The sequence below is a fragment of the Hesperophylax consimilis genome, chromosome 20 (assembly GCF_061612785.1).
Source record: "Hesperophylax consimilis isolate HC1 chromosome 20, BYU_Hcon_1.0, whole genome shotgun sequence".
In the NCBI taxonomy this organism is placed as follows: domain Eukaryota; kingdom Metazoa; phylum Arthropoda; class Insecta; order Trichoptera; family Limnephilidae; genus Hesperophylax; species Hesperophylax consimilis.
Window position 1 is genome coordinate 32,112,027 of NC_142855.1, and position 18,576 is coordinate 32,130,602.

Below are 18,576 nucleotides of genomic sequence, written 5' to 3' on the forward strand. Positions count from 1 at the left end.
AAACTTTCTGCGTGAAAAGGTCTAGGGTAATTAATCAACTATAGCCGACGCAATCTAAAATTTAAGATAACATTACACAGGATGCTTATGGTCCTGATAGGTTGATGTGTAGAATCCACTGGCCATCGCCCATAACACAGAGCTGTCCCTCGGTTTATCTCTTCAGTGTGCTTATAGAAGCGATTTATTCCTAAAATCATACGATTATAATTGTTTCGGAATCCGAATTGCCGACTTTCATAATTAGATAACGGAAAAATGCACAGTGCATTTTTTATGGTTTTTCTCTAAACATGCATTTTTTAAGTGATTAGAGCAACTTTTTTTCTTTTTCCGCTAAAAAGGGGCAGTTCCTGTAGTAAATGATTTTATTAAAGGTATCTTTACCAGCCTCCCAAATTGTTGTAAAACAGTTTTAATCGGATTAAATTAGTAGGATTTTTTTTTAATACTTCAACAAAAGTGTGTTGGTGACTTTTTGAAAATAATGTGCCTGTTGTAGAAATTATAAAAAATATATTTTAAAACTTTATTATGTAATGCTCCTGTTTTATCAGTAGATATTGAGAGAAGTTTTTAAATCTTCAGTCACATGTTTCCTGATAAAAAAATTATAATTTTCTCTTCGAAAACTTTGAAAAATACTTAGTGGTTAATTATGAATTGTAAGGCATAATTAAAATATTCAGTTTACATATTATTTTTTACTGTTCGGTCTAGTCTTTTTTATATCAATAAACTACTTTTAAAAATACAATGAATGTTTCCTTTTATCGAAATTACCTTTGCCAATGGCAGGTGTGGGTACCGCCGCCCCGGGAATCATTCATTGGATAACCAACACCTCTGCTATAGGTCACCCCGAGTGGTTCGTTGCGTTAGTTTAGTAGGCAGGAGTGCCCGGATTCTCGGGATGAGGTTTGTCCAGGTCTCGGAGGTGCATGCGTCTGCCCACCAACTCTGAAGAGAGGCCGGTTGAGGGAGACCCTTTCACCTCTTCAGCCGAACTCTCTCTACACATCGCATTGCACCGTAGTGGGAGGGACGGATTTATACGACCGGACACATTGACTCCCATATTCCTACACATCCTTCATACCTTTTTCATTTCCATAATATCTTCTCCTTCATTCCCCAAAAATAACAAGCCAAGAATAGTAAATTGAACAAAAAAAATATTTTTTATTTCATTTGTATTGATGGCAGCACTGAACTTCTGGGAGGGTTCCATTTACAAGCGTTGGAGCCAATTTCTGATGTAATAGATGTCTAAAAGTGAAACAATATTTTCATTTTCTACATTATTTTTATTTTGTATTTTATTTTTTTTATTGTTATTCTTTATTTTATAAATAACATGTAACTCGCGGGATCGAACCACCCTCCCTGCAATCTGGAATAAACGAGGCAAAATAAAACAAAAACCTTTCACAGCGCCCTTGAAATTTCTACAAGTGCCGTTAGTTAGGCCCTGTGTGGACGCAATACGTTGCAAACTACAAATAAATAAATTCAACAAAACTGTTATTAGAATTACGTATTTGAAATTTATTAGAATAAAATAAAGTCCGCTGAAGTAAATTAAGTTTGCAAAAATTAAAAAAACTTTGGCTAAAAAATAGAAAATGATTTATGCAATAAATTATTAATATTGTATATTATTCTTTGAAAAACCTGAAGTAAGTGTAGTTATCAAGAATTTATTTATTAACTGGTTGTATCCCGCCACGCGTTGCTATGGCTCAGTGTGTATGTTTAGGTAGAGAGACAAAAGCGCGTGTTGCTTCTACGTCTTACAGATGGCGCTGTCAAAAGTCTGAATTATTCTATCTGTTACTTAACCCTTCCAGCATTTAAGAGTCATTTATGACCGGGCTACCATATTTTATAAATGTATTTTTATTTATGTTTTCTATCATGCGGAAATACTTAATTTTTTAAGGTTACAAAGAGAAATAATAATTGTTTCCAGTTTGCTTCAAATATTTATAGACAATTAATAAAATCCTAAAAATAGCCAAAAAGAATTATTCATTATTATTTTTCGGAATAACTTATTGAGTAAAACCTCAAATTATAATATTTAAATATTGAAGACAATATTAGTGATTTTTGTTGAATCTTGCGATCATACATAAAGATAGTTGCCAATAAAAATGTGCGGTGAAAAAATGAAGACAACGTTGGTAGTTCTTATTCGAAGTATGATACAGTTAAAAGTGACCGAGTAGGATAGGGTCCCATTAGCGCAGTTGGTAGAGCATTGTCCCGGAAAGACAAGGGTCCTGGGTTCGAGTCCCAGATGTGACCGTTTCCTTTTCTGATTTTTCTGTTTCAGATTTTCGTTTAAAAAAAATCACTAATATTGTCTTCAATATTTAAGAATTATTCATATTTCACGCCGCTATCGCAACAATCGGTTTATCTTTAAAAATTATTTTTTTATTATATGAACGAGATAAAAGTGAACGTACAGATTTTTTTACATATTCCCCAAACGAAACGAATGTGTTTCCAAAATATCGAGTTCTCTCAATTTTTATATGATTGGAGTAAAAAATTAAGTAAAAATATGAATAGCGTTTTTGACAACATTTTTCACGTTTGATATTAAAGTTTTATTATTTAGAAATAGTAATGTTTCTTTTAAATGCTTACATCGGAAAGATAATTTTATTTGTTTTTACAAAAAAAATTTAAAAATGGTTGTATATATCGCATTTGAAATATTCATACAAAGAATACAATGCAAAGTGTAAACTGCAAACTGTACAAAAGTGCTGAAAGTACCGAAGGGTTATCCTTTGTATTGAGGCATAGCAGGCTCCCTTAGATTGACAACATTCCAATAATCGGAACAAACATTGCGGGATCTATTATTGAGGATGGAAAAAATGTCAGATAAAGGAATGTGGTTTATGAGGGTGACAATAGGATTGGGTGCTCCATGTTTTGCCAACGAATCCGCAATAGCATAACCCACAATGCCAACATGTCCAGGAATCCTGCTCGGAGTTATGGTTTTACCAGAGCTTTGAGTGGAAGCTATCTGCACTCGAATAAGGCGTACAAAGTGATCAGAAGAATGAAGAAAAGGACCGGATTTAAGTTTTTTGAGGGAACTCAGAGAACCAGAGAGATCAAGGAAGTGTTTAAAATTATTTTTTACTATATATTTGAGAGATTCAATTATTTCAATTCACTCGGCTGAAAATTGGTTTTAAATTGCACGTGATATTCTGTTACCAGAATTATTATGGTAACCATTTATATCTATACCCCAGTTAAGAGAGTCTGCATATTTGGAGCCATCAGTAAATAAAATAGAGGAGTTGGGCCATTTAGATGAAATAACGTCACTAATGTCCAGGCGATCATCGCGAAGACAGGACCCAATTTTATTTATTTATTTATTTATTTATTAGATAAAAATATTTTTTTTTTTTTTAAAGAAAGACAAACATTCCCGGGTTACGAATAACCTGACAATATTTGAAAATCTCCTACTACCACCACAGAAAGCTGAAAATGTTGCTTGTGTTGTGATGGAGGACTTAGCCAGCCGAGGAATTGAACACACTACGCCTGAGTGGGACCCAAGCGCGATGTCAACTCGGCCACCGACCGGTTAATTACGTACATATTAAGGAAGCTTTGGCTGTCCAACTAGGAAATTTTCCCGTTTTAGGACAGCCAAATTGCCTGGTTTAGTTAACATTTGTACACGCTGCTGTTATGAATTATATTTCCATACTTTACATTAATAGTTAAGCTAGTAATATAAAGTCTATATACTTATATATTTTTCAAAGTAATCAAAATAAAACTTTTTCAGACATATTTGTACACCCGAATATTAGTTTTATTTTTATTTTTATGAAAACACCTGATAAATGTTATCAAGGTACATGTAATAATATGCATAATTAAGGAACACTGTATCAGGGTACATGATAACATATTGGATTAATTCAATTTATAGTTACAATATAAGAAATATATTAGGTGGGTTTCTTAATTTGTTCGCTGTTACTATGCTGTGTATTAATTTACATAATCAAGGTACATATAATATAATATACATAATCAAGAAAAATGTAAACAAGGTACATGAAAACATATTGTATAAACAATATCAATCACAAAAATTATCAATCAGATGCATGGTAGGAATTTTTTTATTTAACTGCCAATAACAATGAATAAATGTGAGTACAGAACATTTTTGTTTATCTGTTGGTCATCATAAGCTCGCTTTCGACTCTTCCTAAGTCTAGAAGCCAAACATTAACTAGTTTACGCAGAATGCTTATGCTTTTCGATTTCCATAAATCGGGTAAGAGGTTGAATAATTTTGGACCAAGGTAATAGAATTGTCTTTGGGCTAAGGATGTCATAGTAGTAGGTGGAACAACTGGATTCCTCCTTGAATGTCTAGTGTCGTGATAATGATCAATGGAAGGGTAGTGGTGACGATGTTTTTGAGTGTGTAATATAATTTTTTTTATGTATAGTTGCTTTACATCAAGAACTCGTATCTCTTCTAATAATACATCACTGGGTTACCTAAATGGTTTTTTTAGGATGACCCTTAGTAGTGATTTCTGTGCTTTTGTTAAGGGATCCAGTATTGTTTTGGTACATCCGCCCCATCCCAAAGATGCATATTCAAGTAATGAGTTGCACAGAGCAAAATATAAACATTTCAGATCTTTTATGCAGAGAATATTTCTAATGCCCAGGAAAAGATGAGTAATTTTTCTGACTTTTGTGGAAATTGAGTCTATATGTAGGTCCCATCTCAGAAATTTGTCTATCATAATTCCTAGATATTTTATACTATCTACGCATTCTAGGGTGTTACAATTACAAGTAGTTAGGTTATTGCAGTGGTGTATAATAATGTTTTGTGTTTCTTTCGGTTGTCCCGCTTGAGTTGCACTGAAGCGGATGAATTTTGTTTTCTCCGTGTTGAGTGTGAGTAGATTATTATCTAGCCATTGTTTAACACTGTTTATACCAGCTTCTGCCTTACTGTGAACTTCATTCCAGTTTTTACCTTCAAATAACAAGTCCGTATCGCACGGACGTATATAAGGGGGGGGTCTTGGGGGTCCGGACCCCCCCCATTGCACCGCGCCGATTGTAGAATACGATAGTTTCTTAAGTCCGCCACAGTGCGGGGAGCGGGGGAATGGGCAGTGCCCCCGCCGCGGCGCGCCGCCGCCGCCCGCGTTTCGGCCGCGCGCACCATACCAAGCTAGAATCTAGTTTAGTCTATTTTGTCTCTTCGCGTTGCGCAGTTGTCAGTTGTTTTAATACAGAAAGAAGTGTCGCATTTAAAAAGTATGAAACGATCAAATCAGGTATCTCTTTTGAGTTTTTTTTCTAAGAAAGAGAGACCAAATCCCAATGAACTTTTATCAAAAGACAATGTGGAATCCTGTCATATTGAAGAAGTAGGAATAAATAGAGCGGGGCCATCCACAGATACTGATGACGATGAAGTGAAGAAAGGTAAGTCTCTTGTTTATTTTATTAGGAAGGAACCCAGTTACTAGAATTTTAAAAACTTTTATCCTGCTCTTATTTTTATTCCCAGAGAATTTCTGTAAACAAATGTTTTGCCGTGAGCATAAAATATTTGACAAATGGTAATTTCAGTGTATATGCGACGTGTACCTAAGTGTTATAAAATCATTTCGCCTTTTAACAGAAAGAAATACAATTATATTTAACTAACAACTAACTGGTGCCCGCGACATTGTTCGCGTAGACTTAATTTTTAGTTGAAAATTCTTATTCTTAACATAACTTTTTAGTTTATGAACCGATTGGAATGAAACATAGACTAAAATGTTAAACAAAACCGCATACAAATCGATTAAGCCGTTTCTGAGATTAGCGTGGTCAAACGCACAGACAAACAGACAAAAATTTTAATAACTATTTTATTGACCTCAGTAACATAATTATAGTGCGTATGAATTGTTTTTTTTTTGTAAATATTTATGTACTTACAGAAACGGAACGCTTACGATTTAATTATAATATGGATTAGAGTATTAGAGTCACAAATTATTATTATTATTCTTACAATTAAATATGACCAAAAAGCTGTTTGAAGATGGGTATGTGCTGTTGTTTTGTTTTAGTCAAATATGTCTTTGTTACAGCCAGGATGGATTTGTGTTCGGCTACGTCCGCAGCCGCAGCCAGGACGGGTTATGATATTGCGCTCTACGTATGTCATCCTCCAAGCAATGACGAGGAAAAGCTGAGAGCATTAAAAGAGCTTTGGACCCCTCCGGATACATTTAAATTTCCAGTCACTATCACTGGTAAAAAGAAACTTTCTTTTCAACGCCATTGGACTACCAGGTACTCATGGCTTGTATATTCAAACGTCATGCAGGGAGCACTTTGCAAAGTATGTGTTTTATTTGGACAAAAGCATGGCGGTCGTGGTCAGCAAGAACTTGGAGCCTTGGTTAGTAAGCCATTTACTTACTGGAAGAAAGCTTTAGAGAGCTTTGATCACCATGCAGATACTAAGTATCATAAATTTGCTGTTGAGCAGGCAGCAAATTTTGCAAGGATCATGGAAGGAAAAACGTTTGATGTTATAGAGTGCATGAATGTAGAAAACAGTAAAATTGCCGAAGAGAACAGAAAAAGATTGAAAGCCATTGTTGAAACAATTATTCTTTGTGGAAGGCAAGAAATAGCACTAAGAGGAAGTCGTGATTTTGGAGAAATTGGGATAAATGAACCCGAACATAATGATGGTAGTTTTAGAGCACTTCTTCGTTTTCGTGCGCGATCTGGCGATGAAGCACTTAAAAATCATTTACTAACACAAAACATTCACAGTAGAGCCATGTATACGTCACCAGGAATTCAAAATCAAGTGATTGAACTATGTGGTAGTGCTATTCAAGCGCAAGTACTTAATAGGGTCAAAGAGGCTGGTTTTTTTACTGTACTTGCTGATGAAACACAAGACATATCACGACGAGAACAATTAGCGTTATGTTTACGATACGTACACTGCTCATCTGGGAAATCGGTTATACGGGAAGATTTTTTAGAATTCATCCACGTAGAAGATGTTTCAGCTCAAGCTTTGGCAACGACTATTATATCACATCTCTTATCATATAATTTGGATATGGATAAATGGATTGGTCAAGGCTATGATGGCGCTGCAGTGATGAGCGGCCGGTTACGGGGCGTAAGAACAATAATCGCAGAGCAATACCCGAGAGCGCAATTCGTACACTGTGTTGCTCATGTTCTCAACTTAGTTTTAGCGCATTCATGTGAGATACCAATAATACGTAACTGTATCGGAACCATTAAGAGCGTAATAAACTTTTTTCGCCTATCACCGCTTCGCGACGGACTTTTGAAGAAAATTGCGGATCAAATTAATTCATCTCATTCAACGCTTATCTCTCTTTGTGAGACACGATGGACCGAGAAACACGTGGCTGTCGAAAGATTTGCAGAAATGGTTCCCGTTATATGCGAAACACTTGGGGCACTTCAAGATGCTGCTAGTAGCGACGTCGCTACTCAAGCATACCATCTTCAAATCGCTATGGATAACAGCCAGTTTATTGTTTCTTTAGTTATACTGAGAAAAGTTTTTTCATATACAGCAAACCTTAACAAAGCAATGCAGAAAGTCAATGTCGATTTGACCAACATTTGCGAATATACAAAAAATGTAAAAACGACTTTACTAAATGTTCGGAACGAAAGTCAGTTCGCAATTCTTTTTGAGCAAGCACAGCAGATGAGTTCAAGCGATATAGTAATGCCAAGAATAACTGGAAGGCAAACCCTGCGCAATAATATTGCAGCAGAAACTGCCGAAATATACTACCGACGAAATGTGTTTTACCCTTTCATTGATCATGTTATTACAGAACTCGACGCTCGTTTTAAACCACATGAATCGACGATCGAAGGAATTCAAATGCTGCTACCTGAAAAAACCAGTAATGACTCCAGGATAAAAGAAAATCTTAACAAGATTACACAAACATTTCTGGGTGGGGAAAATAAAGGCACAATATTTCTGAGTGAATATGAGATATGGCACAATCACTGGAAATCTGTAGCACAAAAACCTGCAACTGTGATCGACACCATCGATAACTGCAATGATCAGTTTTTCCCTTTAATAAAAAAGCTTCTAATTATTTTAGCCACACTCCCAGTGTCCACTGCAACCCCTGAAAGATCTTTCTCTACATTAAAGAGGTTAAAAACTTACCTAAGAAATAAAATGGGCGACGAAAGACTTACTGGTCTGGCTTTAATGAGCGTACACCGAGATCTGGCGGTGCAACTTGATTCCGAAGAAATTATTAATCAGTTAGCAATTAAACGTAAAAGACTAAATGTATTACTTTAAAGTAGTGTCCCACCGAACTTTCGGTTTCGGTTTCGGCCTAGTTTCGGCCAAAAAACGTGTTTCGGCTTAGTTTCGGTTTCGGCCGCCATCCAGCCGAAACTACGGCCGAAACCGAAACTGAATTCGGGAGATTTCGTCCTGCGGTCGGACATGTTCGGTGCACTGAACTGCGAGCCACGAAAACACTTTTTATTTTCATTATATTCAAATAAGTATTATTGCATTAAAAATATTTTGTCATTGTAGGTAGGATGGTACTTTTTAATTTTAATTATATTGTAGTTCATTAAAAAGAGTGCCATACAAAATGACCAGAGTTTAGAGGAAATTATTTTGTTCTTAAAATGAAAGAGTATTTTTTGTTTAGTGTAGGTAGGTTGACGGCCGGCGTGGTCTAGTGGTATACGCTTTTGACTACAGATCCGAAGGTCGCGGGTTCGAACCCGGCGTGCGCAAATAAATTTTATTTGATTAATTTGTGTTATTTCACAATTAATTAATTTAAAAAAAAAATAATATATAGTATATTTGCGGCACGTTCCAGAGTGGAAGATACTCTCAGTATCGCCCTGGTGCCACCATTCAGAATTGAAACGTTGCTTGAAATGGCTTTAGCCGTGTTTGGTGACCAGATCTGAATAGCCAGGTACTTCCCCACCTTCCTCTTCCCCATCTCCCTCCCCTCCCCAATACCCTCAGCCTCACAACATACCTTAATTGGGGATGCCATAGTCTCACTGGCTCCAGACGGGAGCAGTTGGGACTCTTGTGCGGTAATACTGTAAAAAAAAAAAAAAAAAAAAAAAAAAAAAAAAAAAAAAAAAAAAAAAAAAAAAAAAAAAAAAAAGGTACCTAAAGAAATAAGTGCACCTAAAAAAGTAATTTTGTTTTCTACCTTTTATTTTATGTTATTCGTTAATAATGTTCACACAGGTAATACCTGGATACTGTTTATTTTTTTATATTATTTACGAAGAAGTTATAACTTATTTAAAAAAGCACAACCATTTATTTGAAATAAGGAATGATAATTTTTAATTAATAGTAGTTGTAAAACAATGAATCTCGTGTCAGTTTTTTTTTGTTTGAGAGAAAACTACATTTATTTTCATGTATAACTTGAATTTACAATATTTTGTTAGTGTTACTGTAGGTAGGTAGGTAATTTTTAATTTTAATTATATTGTAGTTCATTAAAAAGAGTGTCATAATAATACGACAAAAGTTTAAAAGAAATTATTTTGTTCTTAAGATGAAAGCTCTTCATTTAGCTTGAGAGAAAACGCTTATTTTTTTCATACATTAAGTATTATTTGCATTAAAAATATTTTGTTATTGTAGGTAGGATGATACTTTTTAATTTTATAATTGTAGTTCATTAAAAAGAGTGCCTTACAATATGACCAAAGTTTAGAATAAATTATTTGGTTATGTGATTAAATAAAAGGGGTTTCAATTTTAAAACAAATTATTTGTTCTTAAGATGAAAGAGTATTTTTGTTTAGTGTACCTTAACAAATTAGGTATAAAAAAAGTTATTTTGTTTTCCACCTTTTATTTTATGTTATTTCTTTTTTTATGTTATAAACGAAGCGATTTTATTTAAATAAGGAGCGATAATTATGTTATGTTTATTTTTAGTTCAAATATCAGAGACTGAATGATTTATATATATAATATTTAAAAATAAAGGCTGATTGATTAAGACTGACTATTTTTTTCACGAAAACATGACCTTATATATTTTTTTTAATTTGCGGACCCCCCCCTTATCAAAGCTATATATACGTCCGTGCCGTATCGTCTGCAAAGGTAATAATGTGGTCGGCAAGGGAACTGTTACATAGCTCATTAATATATATATTAAACAAAATTGGCCCTAGAGTACTTCCCTGAGGTACACCAAATTTAATATTTGCTGAATCGCTTAAAGTATCATTAATGTTCACTCTTTGGCTTCTGTTTTCTAAATAACTAACCATCCACTTTAATAGTTGACCCTGTATTCCAACGCACTGTAGTTTTTTCAACAGAATTTTATGTGATATTGTGTCGAACGCTTTGGCTAGATCCAGGAATAGTGCAGTGCATTTAATTCGTCCATCGATATTATTAGAGATGATTTTTGTCAGGTTAGCGATAGCATTTTCTGTGCTTAAACCTGGTCGGAAGCCGTATTGTCTATAAGAAAGAATGTTATTATCTTCCAGATATGTGCTAAGGCGATTTTTTACAATTTTCTCAATAATTTTCGAGACCGAATTTAGCAAAGAAACTGGCCGGTAATTATGTACATGCGATTTGTCACCATTTTTGTGAAGCAACATAACTACTGAATGTTTTAAATGATTGGGGAATATTCCTGATTTAAAGCTTAGATTTGAAATGAACGCGATCGGTATTGCGATTGAGGATTTAATAAGTTTTAACAGATTTGATGAGACTTTATCCACTCGAACGATCGCGCGTCAAAAAACTTTTTTCTCCGATTGCTCGCGGTTTTTTGGCGACGAATTTGAATATTTTCCGCCAACATTAAAAAAATCAAACCTCCGAATTTTAATACGGAGACATAAAACTGATTGTAGTGCTATACAGCCAATGAATTCACCTATATTTTTATAATTATTCTATATTTTTAGAATTGATAGATAAATTATTAAAAAATCTTAAACTTTATGAATGCGCGAAATTAGCGTTTTTGTGATTTGAAATTGCCGCCAGTGGCAGTTTTAAATATCTTTATAGAATATTTTCTACGTTTTTATGTTCTCTATGGCCTGTTTGATAACCACAGATGCAAGAATATAATGGGAAAATAATTTTTTGTACGTTATGCTCTCTTCAAAAGTTTGGTTAGAAAATAATTTTTTAAAATTTGAGTGCGTGACGTGTCAAAATTGAAATCACTGTATTATACTATATAATAAATTTACCACAAAAACTGGTATTACGTTAGGAAGATACATTAACTGTCTACAATTATTAATAAGCATAGTCGCCGTGTTGGCTTTATTTTATTCATTTGATGAATTATACAGAGAGCCTATTTCACGATGTCAAAATCATGGTGCTACTTTTTAAATAATTGTAAATTAGAACTGGAGATTTGTAACCATGTTTTTATATAACGTGCAAAACGAGGAAATAAGGCTTAAAATGAGATATACATCATAGATATAAACATTGCCAATATTTCAGGGGGATACTTTGAAAGTTGATGAAATTCACCAATATTTGACGAAAAATCACTACTGACAGCTATCTTAAGGTCAATCTACATAGGGTATATCGGAATATGTAAAATGATGATAAATTTGTATATATATATCAAACCTTTGTATGACCGTAGAATGGCAAATAAAATCATAGTGATAATTTTATATCTAAACGCAAAGGTATCGAAAAAAAATGGATGAGGGGAAAATAATTGATGGAACCAATAATTGATTTATTTATTAAGCCCTAATATCCTTTTAAATCAATATTACAGTTGTATGGTTACAATGAAAGAGCAGTATTTTGATTTAAACATTGTTTACACACTTTGTCATAATAAAAATGTATTCAGTTTATTGGTTTATTCATAATTTAAGAAAATCAATACATAATAATATCATTGTGCCTCGCTATAGAGTGAGATTCTGAGTATCGCTCTGGTGAGGGACCACCATTCAGAATTGAACATTGCTTGAATTGGCTTAGTTATGTTTAGTGACTAGATCTGGAAAAGACTAATACCTTGATACATTAAAATTGCCAAGAATACATACATTTCCTCTTTATTCGTGGGAGCCCATTTATTGGTACGCGCATGACGCTTAAATTGTTTTTTCGCAATCCATTGATCTGCATACCTGTTGGTCTCTCTCGCGATCAGTTCAACGAAATCTGCATCAAAGATTTTAAGAAAGGCATCCACAGGTTTGCCCATTTCGTCGGTATTGAAAGTTGGTCCCGGCGTGCCTGTGAAAGTCTCCCTTATCCCAGTAAAACGTAAGATATCATTAGACCAATCGAAAGAGTAACCTTCAGGCGGCAGAATCAAACGCATTGCCTCACTATCTACCTGGTCTTGTCTACTAAAGTCTATGGCCATAGCGGAGTTAGGTGAAACGTTGATAATATTATGATAAGGTATTGGCGGCATGCAGAAGGTATCCTCATCGCTCTCTTCGTGGTCGACGTCACTCGCTTCGTCATCCTCGTCGCTCGATCTGTCCATTTCTGAAACAACAGAAAACCCAAATTAATTTAATGTGTCTATATTACGATAACCCACTGCCTCTGGTACGGCTTATGACTCGCAATACGATGGTCGCGGGATCAAATCAAATAAATTATATTTGAATAATTAGTGTTATTTTCACACAAAATTCATTTAAAATAATATATATTATATTTGCGGCACGTTCCAGAGTGGAAGATACCCATAGTATCGCCCTGGTGTAAGACCCCATTCAGAATTGAAACGTTGCTTGAAATGGCTTTTGACGGCCGGCATAGTCCAGTGGTAACGCATTGGACTGCCATTCCGAAGGTCGCCGGTTCGAACCCGGCGTGCGCAAATAAATTTTATTTGATTGATTTGTGTTATTTCACAATTAATTAATTAAAATAATAATTAAAATAATATATAGTATATTTGCGGCACGTTCCAGAGTGGAAGATACTACCAGTATCGCCCTGGTGTAAGACCACCATTCAGAATTGAAACGTTGCTCCAAATGGCTTTAGCCGTGTTTAGTGACTAGATCTGAATAGCCAGGTACTTCCCCATCTTCCTCTTTCCCTTCCCCACTTACCTTCAGCCTCACAACATCCCCCAATTGGGGATGCCATAGTCTCACTGGCTCCAGCTGAGGCTCTTGTGAGGTATTCATATAAAAAAAAATATAAAAAGTTAATCAAATACTTGAGGCGGGCAATGTCAGGAGTCAGAATAGCACAGTCAGGTAGGTATGGAATGAAGAAAAGAGTGTGTGTGCCAAGATCGAGTTGCATGGTGGTTCATCCTCTCTGCCTACCGAAATGGCGTGAAGGTAAGTTAGTTAGTTTTATAACTCACGGTTTCCAAGTACAGACTCTTCTAGTACAGCTGCCTCGTCCACGTTACTTTTTCTGCCCATGTCTGACTCTGAAATAAAAGAAAACACAAATTTACAGTAGAATTTGGATATAATGACTTTGCATTTAACGGTCTACTGTTTTAAGTGACGATAATGTAAACTCTAGTAAGGTTTCATAGCTTTTAGTAGGAAAACGTATCCGTTTAAAGTGACCAACTACGTAAAGCGACCTATTTTAATGATAATTTGTCCGGTTACAAAACCCACCTACCAATACAGCCTCGCAACACAATGAGTCCCGTGAAGCGAAAGTGTTTTTTCAATTTAAGAAAAAAATGCTGTATTACACCGTTTAGAAGCCGGTGAATCAAATGTAATCCTCGCAAAGAAGTTCGGCATGTCTTATTTCTCACTCTGCAATACCCGTTACAGAAAAAAGATGTGTAATGATGCATCCACGACATAACAACAATACATTTTGTATGTTTGTTATGTGGAATTTTTAAGTACTATGCTTATTTCCTGCCAATATACCAACAGTGAAACTGTGCTAGGGATATCAATATAAAATATAGATAATTGATTTTATATTGAGCCCCTGGTATGACATTTCAAAAAATAAACTCACCGTTCCCAAACGCCGACAATTCTTCGTAGAATGGTACGTCCACCCACAGCTCGCTGTGATAGCCGGCTTCCGGAGAGAAGAGTTCCCCACTCCGCGATGTCCCAGGTAACGGCTCGGGAGATGCTGCACGGATAGGCATAATTGGTGCATTGGGAGCCGTTGATTGGGTCTGTGCGGGAGTGGACATCCACGGTGGTGGTACGGGTCGTGGCAACGGTGAAGGCGTCCCTTGTGAAAAGGGACACGTTGTTCTCTCCGGAGATGGAATTCTGAAAACATTTACATAAATCATAGAAAATTGTTCTCATTCACGTGTGAAACAGTAAGTACAGTATGTAAATAAACAATAAAATAAGAACTCTGTAAAATATGCACTGAATGTGCCAAATGCACAGAGCGCTGAACTTACCAACTCTCACTGTAAGAGTGGAACGCTGTCAGGAAAAAACAATAATATTGTACCAAGCATCTAAATACGATTACTTACTTTTGTTTAGTTTTTCTTGGAGGTGCGGTAGGGAGCAAAATGCGCGCCGCCTGCTTCTTGAATTTTCGGCTTTCCAGCTCTAGCCGGATGGAAGCAGGCAGGGCCCTAACAGCCTTTAGGGCCTTGACGCGATCCTCTCGCACCAGTAGCAAAGCAGGGTCGCTGTTTAAATAAATACAAATATATGATGAGTTCAACGGCCACAGCAAAGTACTTTCATAAAAAAACATTAAAAAATACTAACACTCCAGACGAGGCTGCAATTGCAGCTCTGCGTTGACGTCCACGTGCAGGTAGTCCGGCACCAGCTCGTACCCCACGTCTCCCTTTTCCTCTGCCTCCTCTTGCAGTCAGCACCGCTCTATAAATTTTAAATTGAAAACACTTAATGTAAGTACTTAAATGTTTAAATTTTGTTAAATATTGCACTAATATAAAATTTGAAAATAATTATTGGGTTGTGGAGTGATCCCTTTCCCTGGACGACAGCTGTTTCTGCACAAATTTGGTAAAAGTAAACAAATTAATTAATTATACAACTAAATTACTAAATTTTTATTGTGTGACGAAGGCTTTACACCATTTTACATGTGAAAAAGAGTCAACTTTTTGACATATGACTTAAAATAATTGGTTAGCAAATATCTGTATTAATAATGAACCAATTCAAATAAAACTTATATATATCTCTTTGTTTTGAATCACTGTGATGGAATATCTATATTTCAAATGCGCGAGTGCAGTATTTAAGACATTATTGTAAATCAAAAACAGATGACGTCTTCAGTTGACGTAATCTTACACAAAAACTTCAACCAAAACAATATAATACAAACAAACGAATTAAAAACGCATTTCAAAGATAGATAAGTCAATCATGATTACACAGATATATAATTATGCGTTAAAAACCCAATAAATTAATTACTTACGGCATTTTAGGAAGAGTCCAAAATTTCGTGAATGTTGAAAATTTATAATTTTGTTTTTGACAGGACGCCATAAAAAAACCGCGAAAACTCGTTAAATAACACTTCAAAGACAACGGATAAGTTCATAGACAAAGAGAATATATTATCAGCTATTCGATAAAACAAGTAGCTGGCCATGGAAACGTTTTAAATAATTACAATAAATATTTTACGAATGGTAGAAAAATCGGTCCATTTTTGGACCGATATCAATCGCAGAAAAATAAAAGTGGTCGATTTTTCGACCGAAATCGTTCCAGTGGTTATCAGGACCACCAGCGTTTGATGACTTAAGATCGTCAATTATTTTCATGACTTCGTTTGTCGTTGTTTGGATATTGTCTATTTTATGACCGAAATTAGAGGTAGTAAACTTAGCGAGATCAATTTCAGTAGTATTAAGTTTATCAAGAATTTTTTTTCGCAAGAGTGACTCCCACTGAAGTGAAATAATTATTGGCAAAATTTGCCATAATTTTTGGGTTTGAATAGTTTATATTATTGATGTACAACGATTTGATTTCGGAAGATTTATTAATTTTTGTTTTAGATATATTACGAAAAGCTTTCCACAGACGTTTTGGCGTACAGTTATTTTCGTAAATATTTTTTTTATAATTATTTTCTTTAGTCGATTTAATTAAATGTTTACACAAATTCCTATACTTTTTATAATGAGCTTGTACTTTAATATTTTCAGGACATCTTTTCGCCTTTTCGTGTAATTGATTCCTTCTGTGAATAGATTTGACCAGGCCAGGGGAGATCCAAGGTGTGAGTTTTACTTGATTATTTGTTATGTGTATGTGACTAGTGTGTTTAGATATATATAAATGTAATTTTGTGATAAATTCATTCATTGCTGAGTCAGTATCAATTTGGTCTGGAACGTTTTGCCAGTTTTCTGATCGCAAGTCGTCGAGTAAGTTATTGTAATTTGTTCGAGGGACATATTTAATTTTAGAATCAGTGGAAGGTTTGTTTTTAAGACAGAGAGCTGTGGTGAAGTGGTCTGAAATTGTAGTGTGAAAAACAAATGAGTCGATTAGGTTAACATTTTTAACATTGATATGGTCTAGGCAAGATTTACTCATGCCCTGTTCTCGAGTAGGGCTGTTAATTGTCTGAAAGAATCCATTTTCAGTAAGCAGGCATAAATAATCGTTATATTGACGGTGGTATTCGGGAATAGTATTAATATTGAGATCGCCTATGATGATTTGACGTTCTATTTGTTTTGAACTATTGATGATTGCTTGAAGTGAGCTCAAAAAAGTGTCGATGTTTTGGAAAGCGGATGATCTTTAGATTGCAAAGATACATAAGTTGTTATTCAAAACAATTTTCAGACAGTTTGCTTGTGATAATAAAATTTCATCTACTTGTGCTTGTATTCCGTCTCTGATGTAAACAACTATCCCACTAGATTTATTTAAACTTATGTTAGTGTGGTATTCAGAGTAATTGTGTATAATTTTGGAGGTGTATTCTTTATTTATCCAACATTCCGACAAAATTATAACATCGAATGAGTAATTAAATTGGTCAAGAAATAATAAAAAATCATCGATTTTTGAAATGCTTCTGATATTCTGATGTATGATTTTTAGACTATATGAGCCCCAATTGTATTTGTTTAGATTATTTAGATCATAAATAACATTTGTGTTATAATTTGTATCCGAATCATTATAATTATCATATGGTAAACGAAACATAGTTAGTATTGATGTCAATAAACGCCCGGGTTACCGGCAATAACAAAAAAAATAAATATATATTTTTTAAATAAATGTTGTATTGCATAACATATTTATTGTATTTTAGATTAATGTGGTGCTGTGTCGCATAATATAAGTTTTAATACAATTTCTAATTTAGATTTATTGACACCTAAAATTACTATGAAGCTGGTGATAATACAAGTTCCTAGCAGGTAGTGGAAAGCAAAAGACTTGATGAAGCGGGAACAACGACTAAATATGATAGTTATCAAGCGAGACGAAATATACCTCGAGAGCGAAATTGGTACAGTTTTATCATAGTGCTGACAATTTTGATTCATCGGAAATGAGAATAGCATTTGTTCCCGCCTCTTTTCTAATATACAGGGTGTCCGGGGGTAAAGTGCAGTAACTTCGTGGGGGGATTCTACATGATCGTAGGAGTAAAAAAGATAAATAACTTTTTCCGAAATTCCAATTTTTTCTTTTTCATACAAAAAGACATACCTGCTAAAAAGCCATAGTGTAGGTGCAAACTTACCCGATAAATTCGCAAGTGTGAACGTGGCAACGTTGCATATTGTGAGTGGCGCGTATCCATGGAAACCGCAAGTGAATTGTAAACAATAACAACACAGAGTTCGCCGTATGTTTTGATATTTTACCAAATTCAAAAAGAGAACTGCACTAAAATCACGTTACACTTTTTATTATAAAAAATATTAATAACTCATTGAACACTTAACTAATTTCATCGCTTTTTACTAATTTAAAATATTTTCAAAATGTCCACCTTCTGCTTGTAGGCAAGTATGTAAACGTACAGTAATATTATTTATAATTCGTACATTGTGGCGTATTTCATCTGCGGCTTCGCGAATACGTAACCGGAGATCTTCGACGTTATTTACTTCTTTGGCGTAAACTTTATCCTTCATCGCACCCCAAAAGAAAAAATCTAACGGTGTCAAGTCTGGAGAACGCGCCGGCCATGGCGAAGTACTCCCTCGTCCATCTCCATCTGGGAATTGTTCGTCTAGGTAGCGACGAACGGCAAGTCCGAAATGTGGTAGAGCTCCATCCTGTTGAAACCACATTTCACGTCTTCTATTTAAATCAACTTCTTCCAAAAGAACGGGAAGTTCATTCTTCAAGAAATCCAGGTAATTTATTGAATTAAGCCTAGGTGGCAACACATGCGGTCCTATAATTTGATTGTTAATAATTCCAGCCCAAACGTTAACGGAGAATTGAACTTGATGGTGCAACTGC

The 18,576-nt window shown here is 34.9% G+C and overlaps 1 protein-coding gene across 1 annotated transcript in view; it reads right to left on the reverse strand.

Annotated features, from left to right (window-relative positions):
- Window positions 1-15,591, reverse strand: part of LOC149414558 (uncharacterized) — a 44,675-nt gene extending 29,084 nt beyond the window's left edge. Inside the window, exons 1-6 of the mRNA XM_089644228.1 lie at window positions 15,542-15,591; window positions 14,854-14,970; window positions 14,610-14,771; window positions 14,123-14,391; window positions 13,494-13,562; window positions 12,455-12,652 (exon numbers count right to left, since the gene is read on the reverse strand). Of these exons, the coding sequence (XP_089500354.1) occupies window positions 12,455-12,652; window positions 13,494-13,562; window positions 14,123-14,391; window positions 14,610-14,771; window positions 14,854-14,970; window positions 15,542-15,546 (820 nt within the window). The 5' untranslated portion in view covers window positions 15,547-15,591. The remainder of the gene's footprint in view (window positions 1-12,454; window positions 12,653-13,493; window positions 13,563-14,122; window positions 14,392-14,609; window positions 14,772-14,853; window positions 14,971-15,541) is intronic.
- Window positions 15,592-18,576: the final 2,985 nt, after the last annotated feature.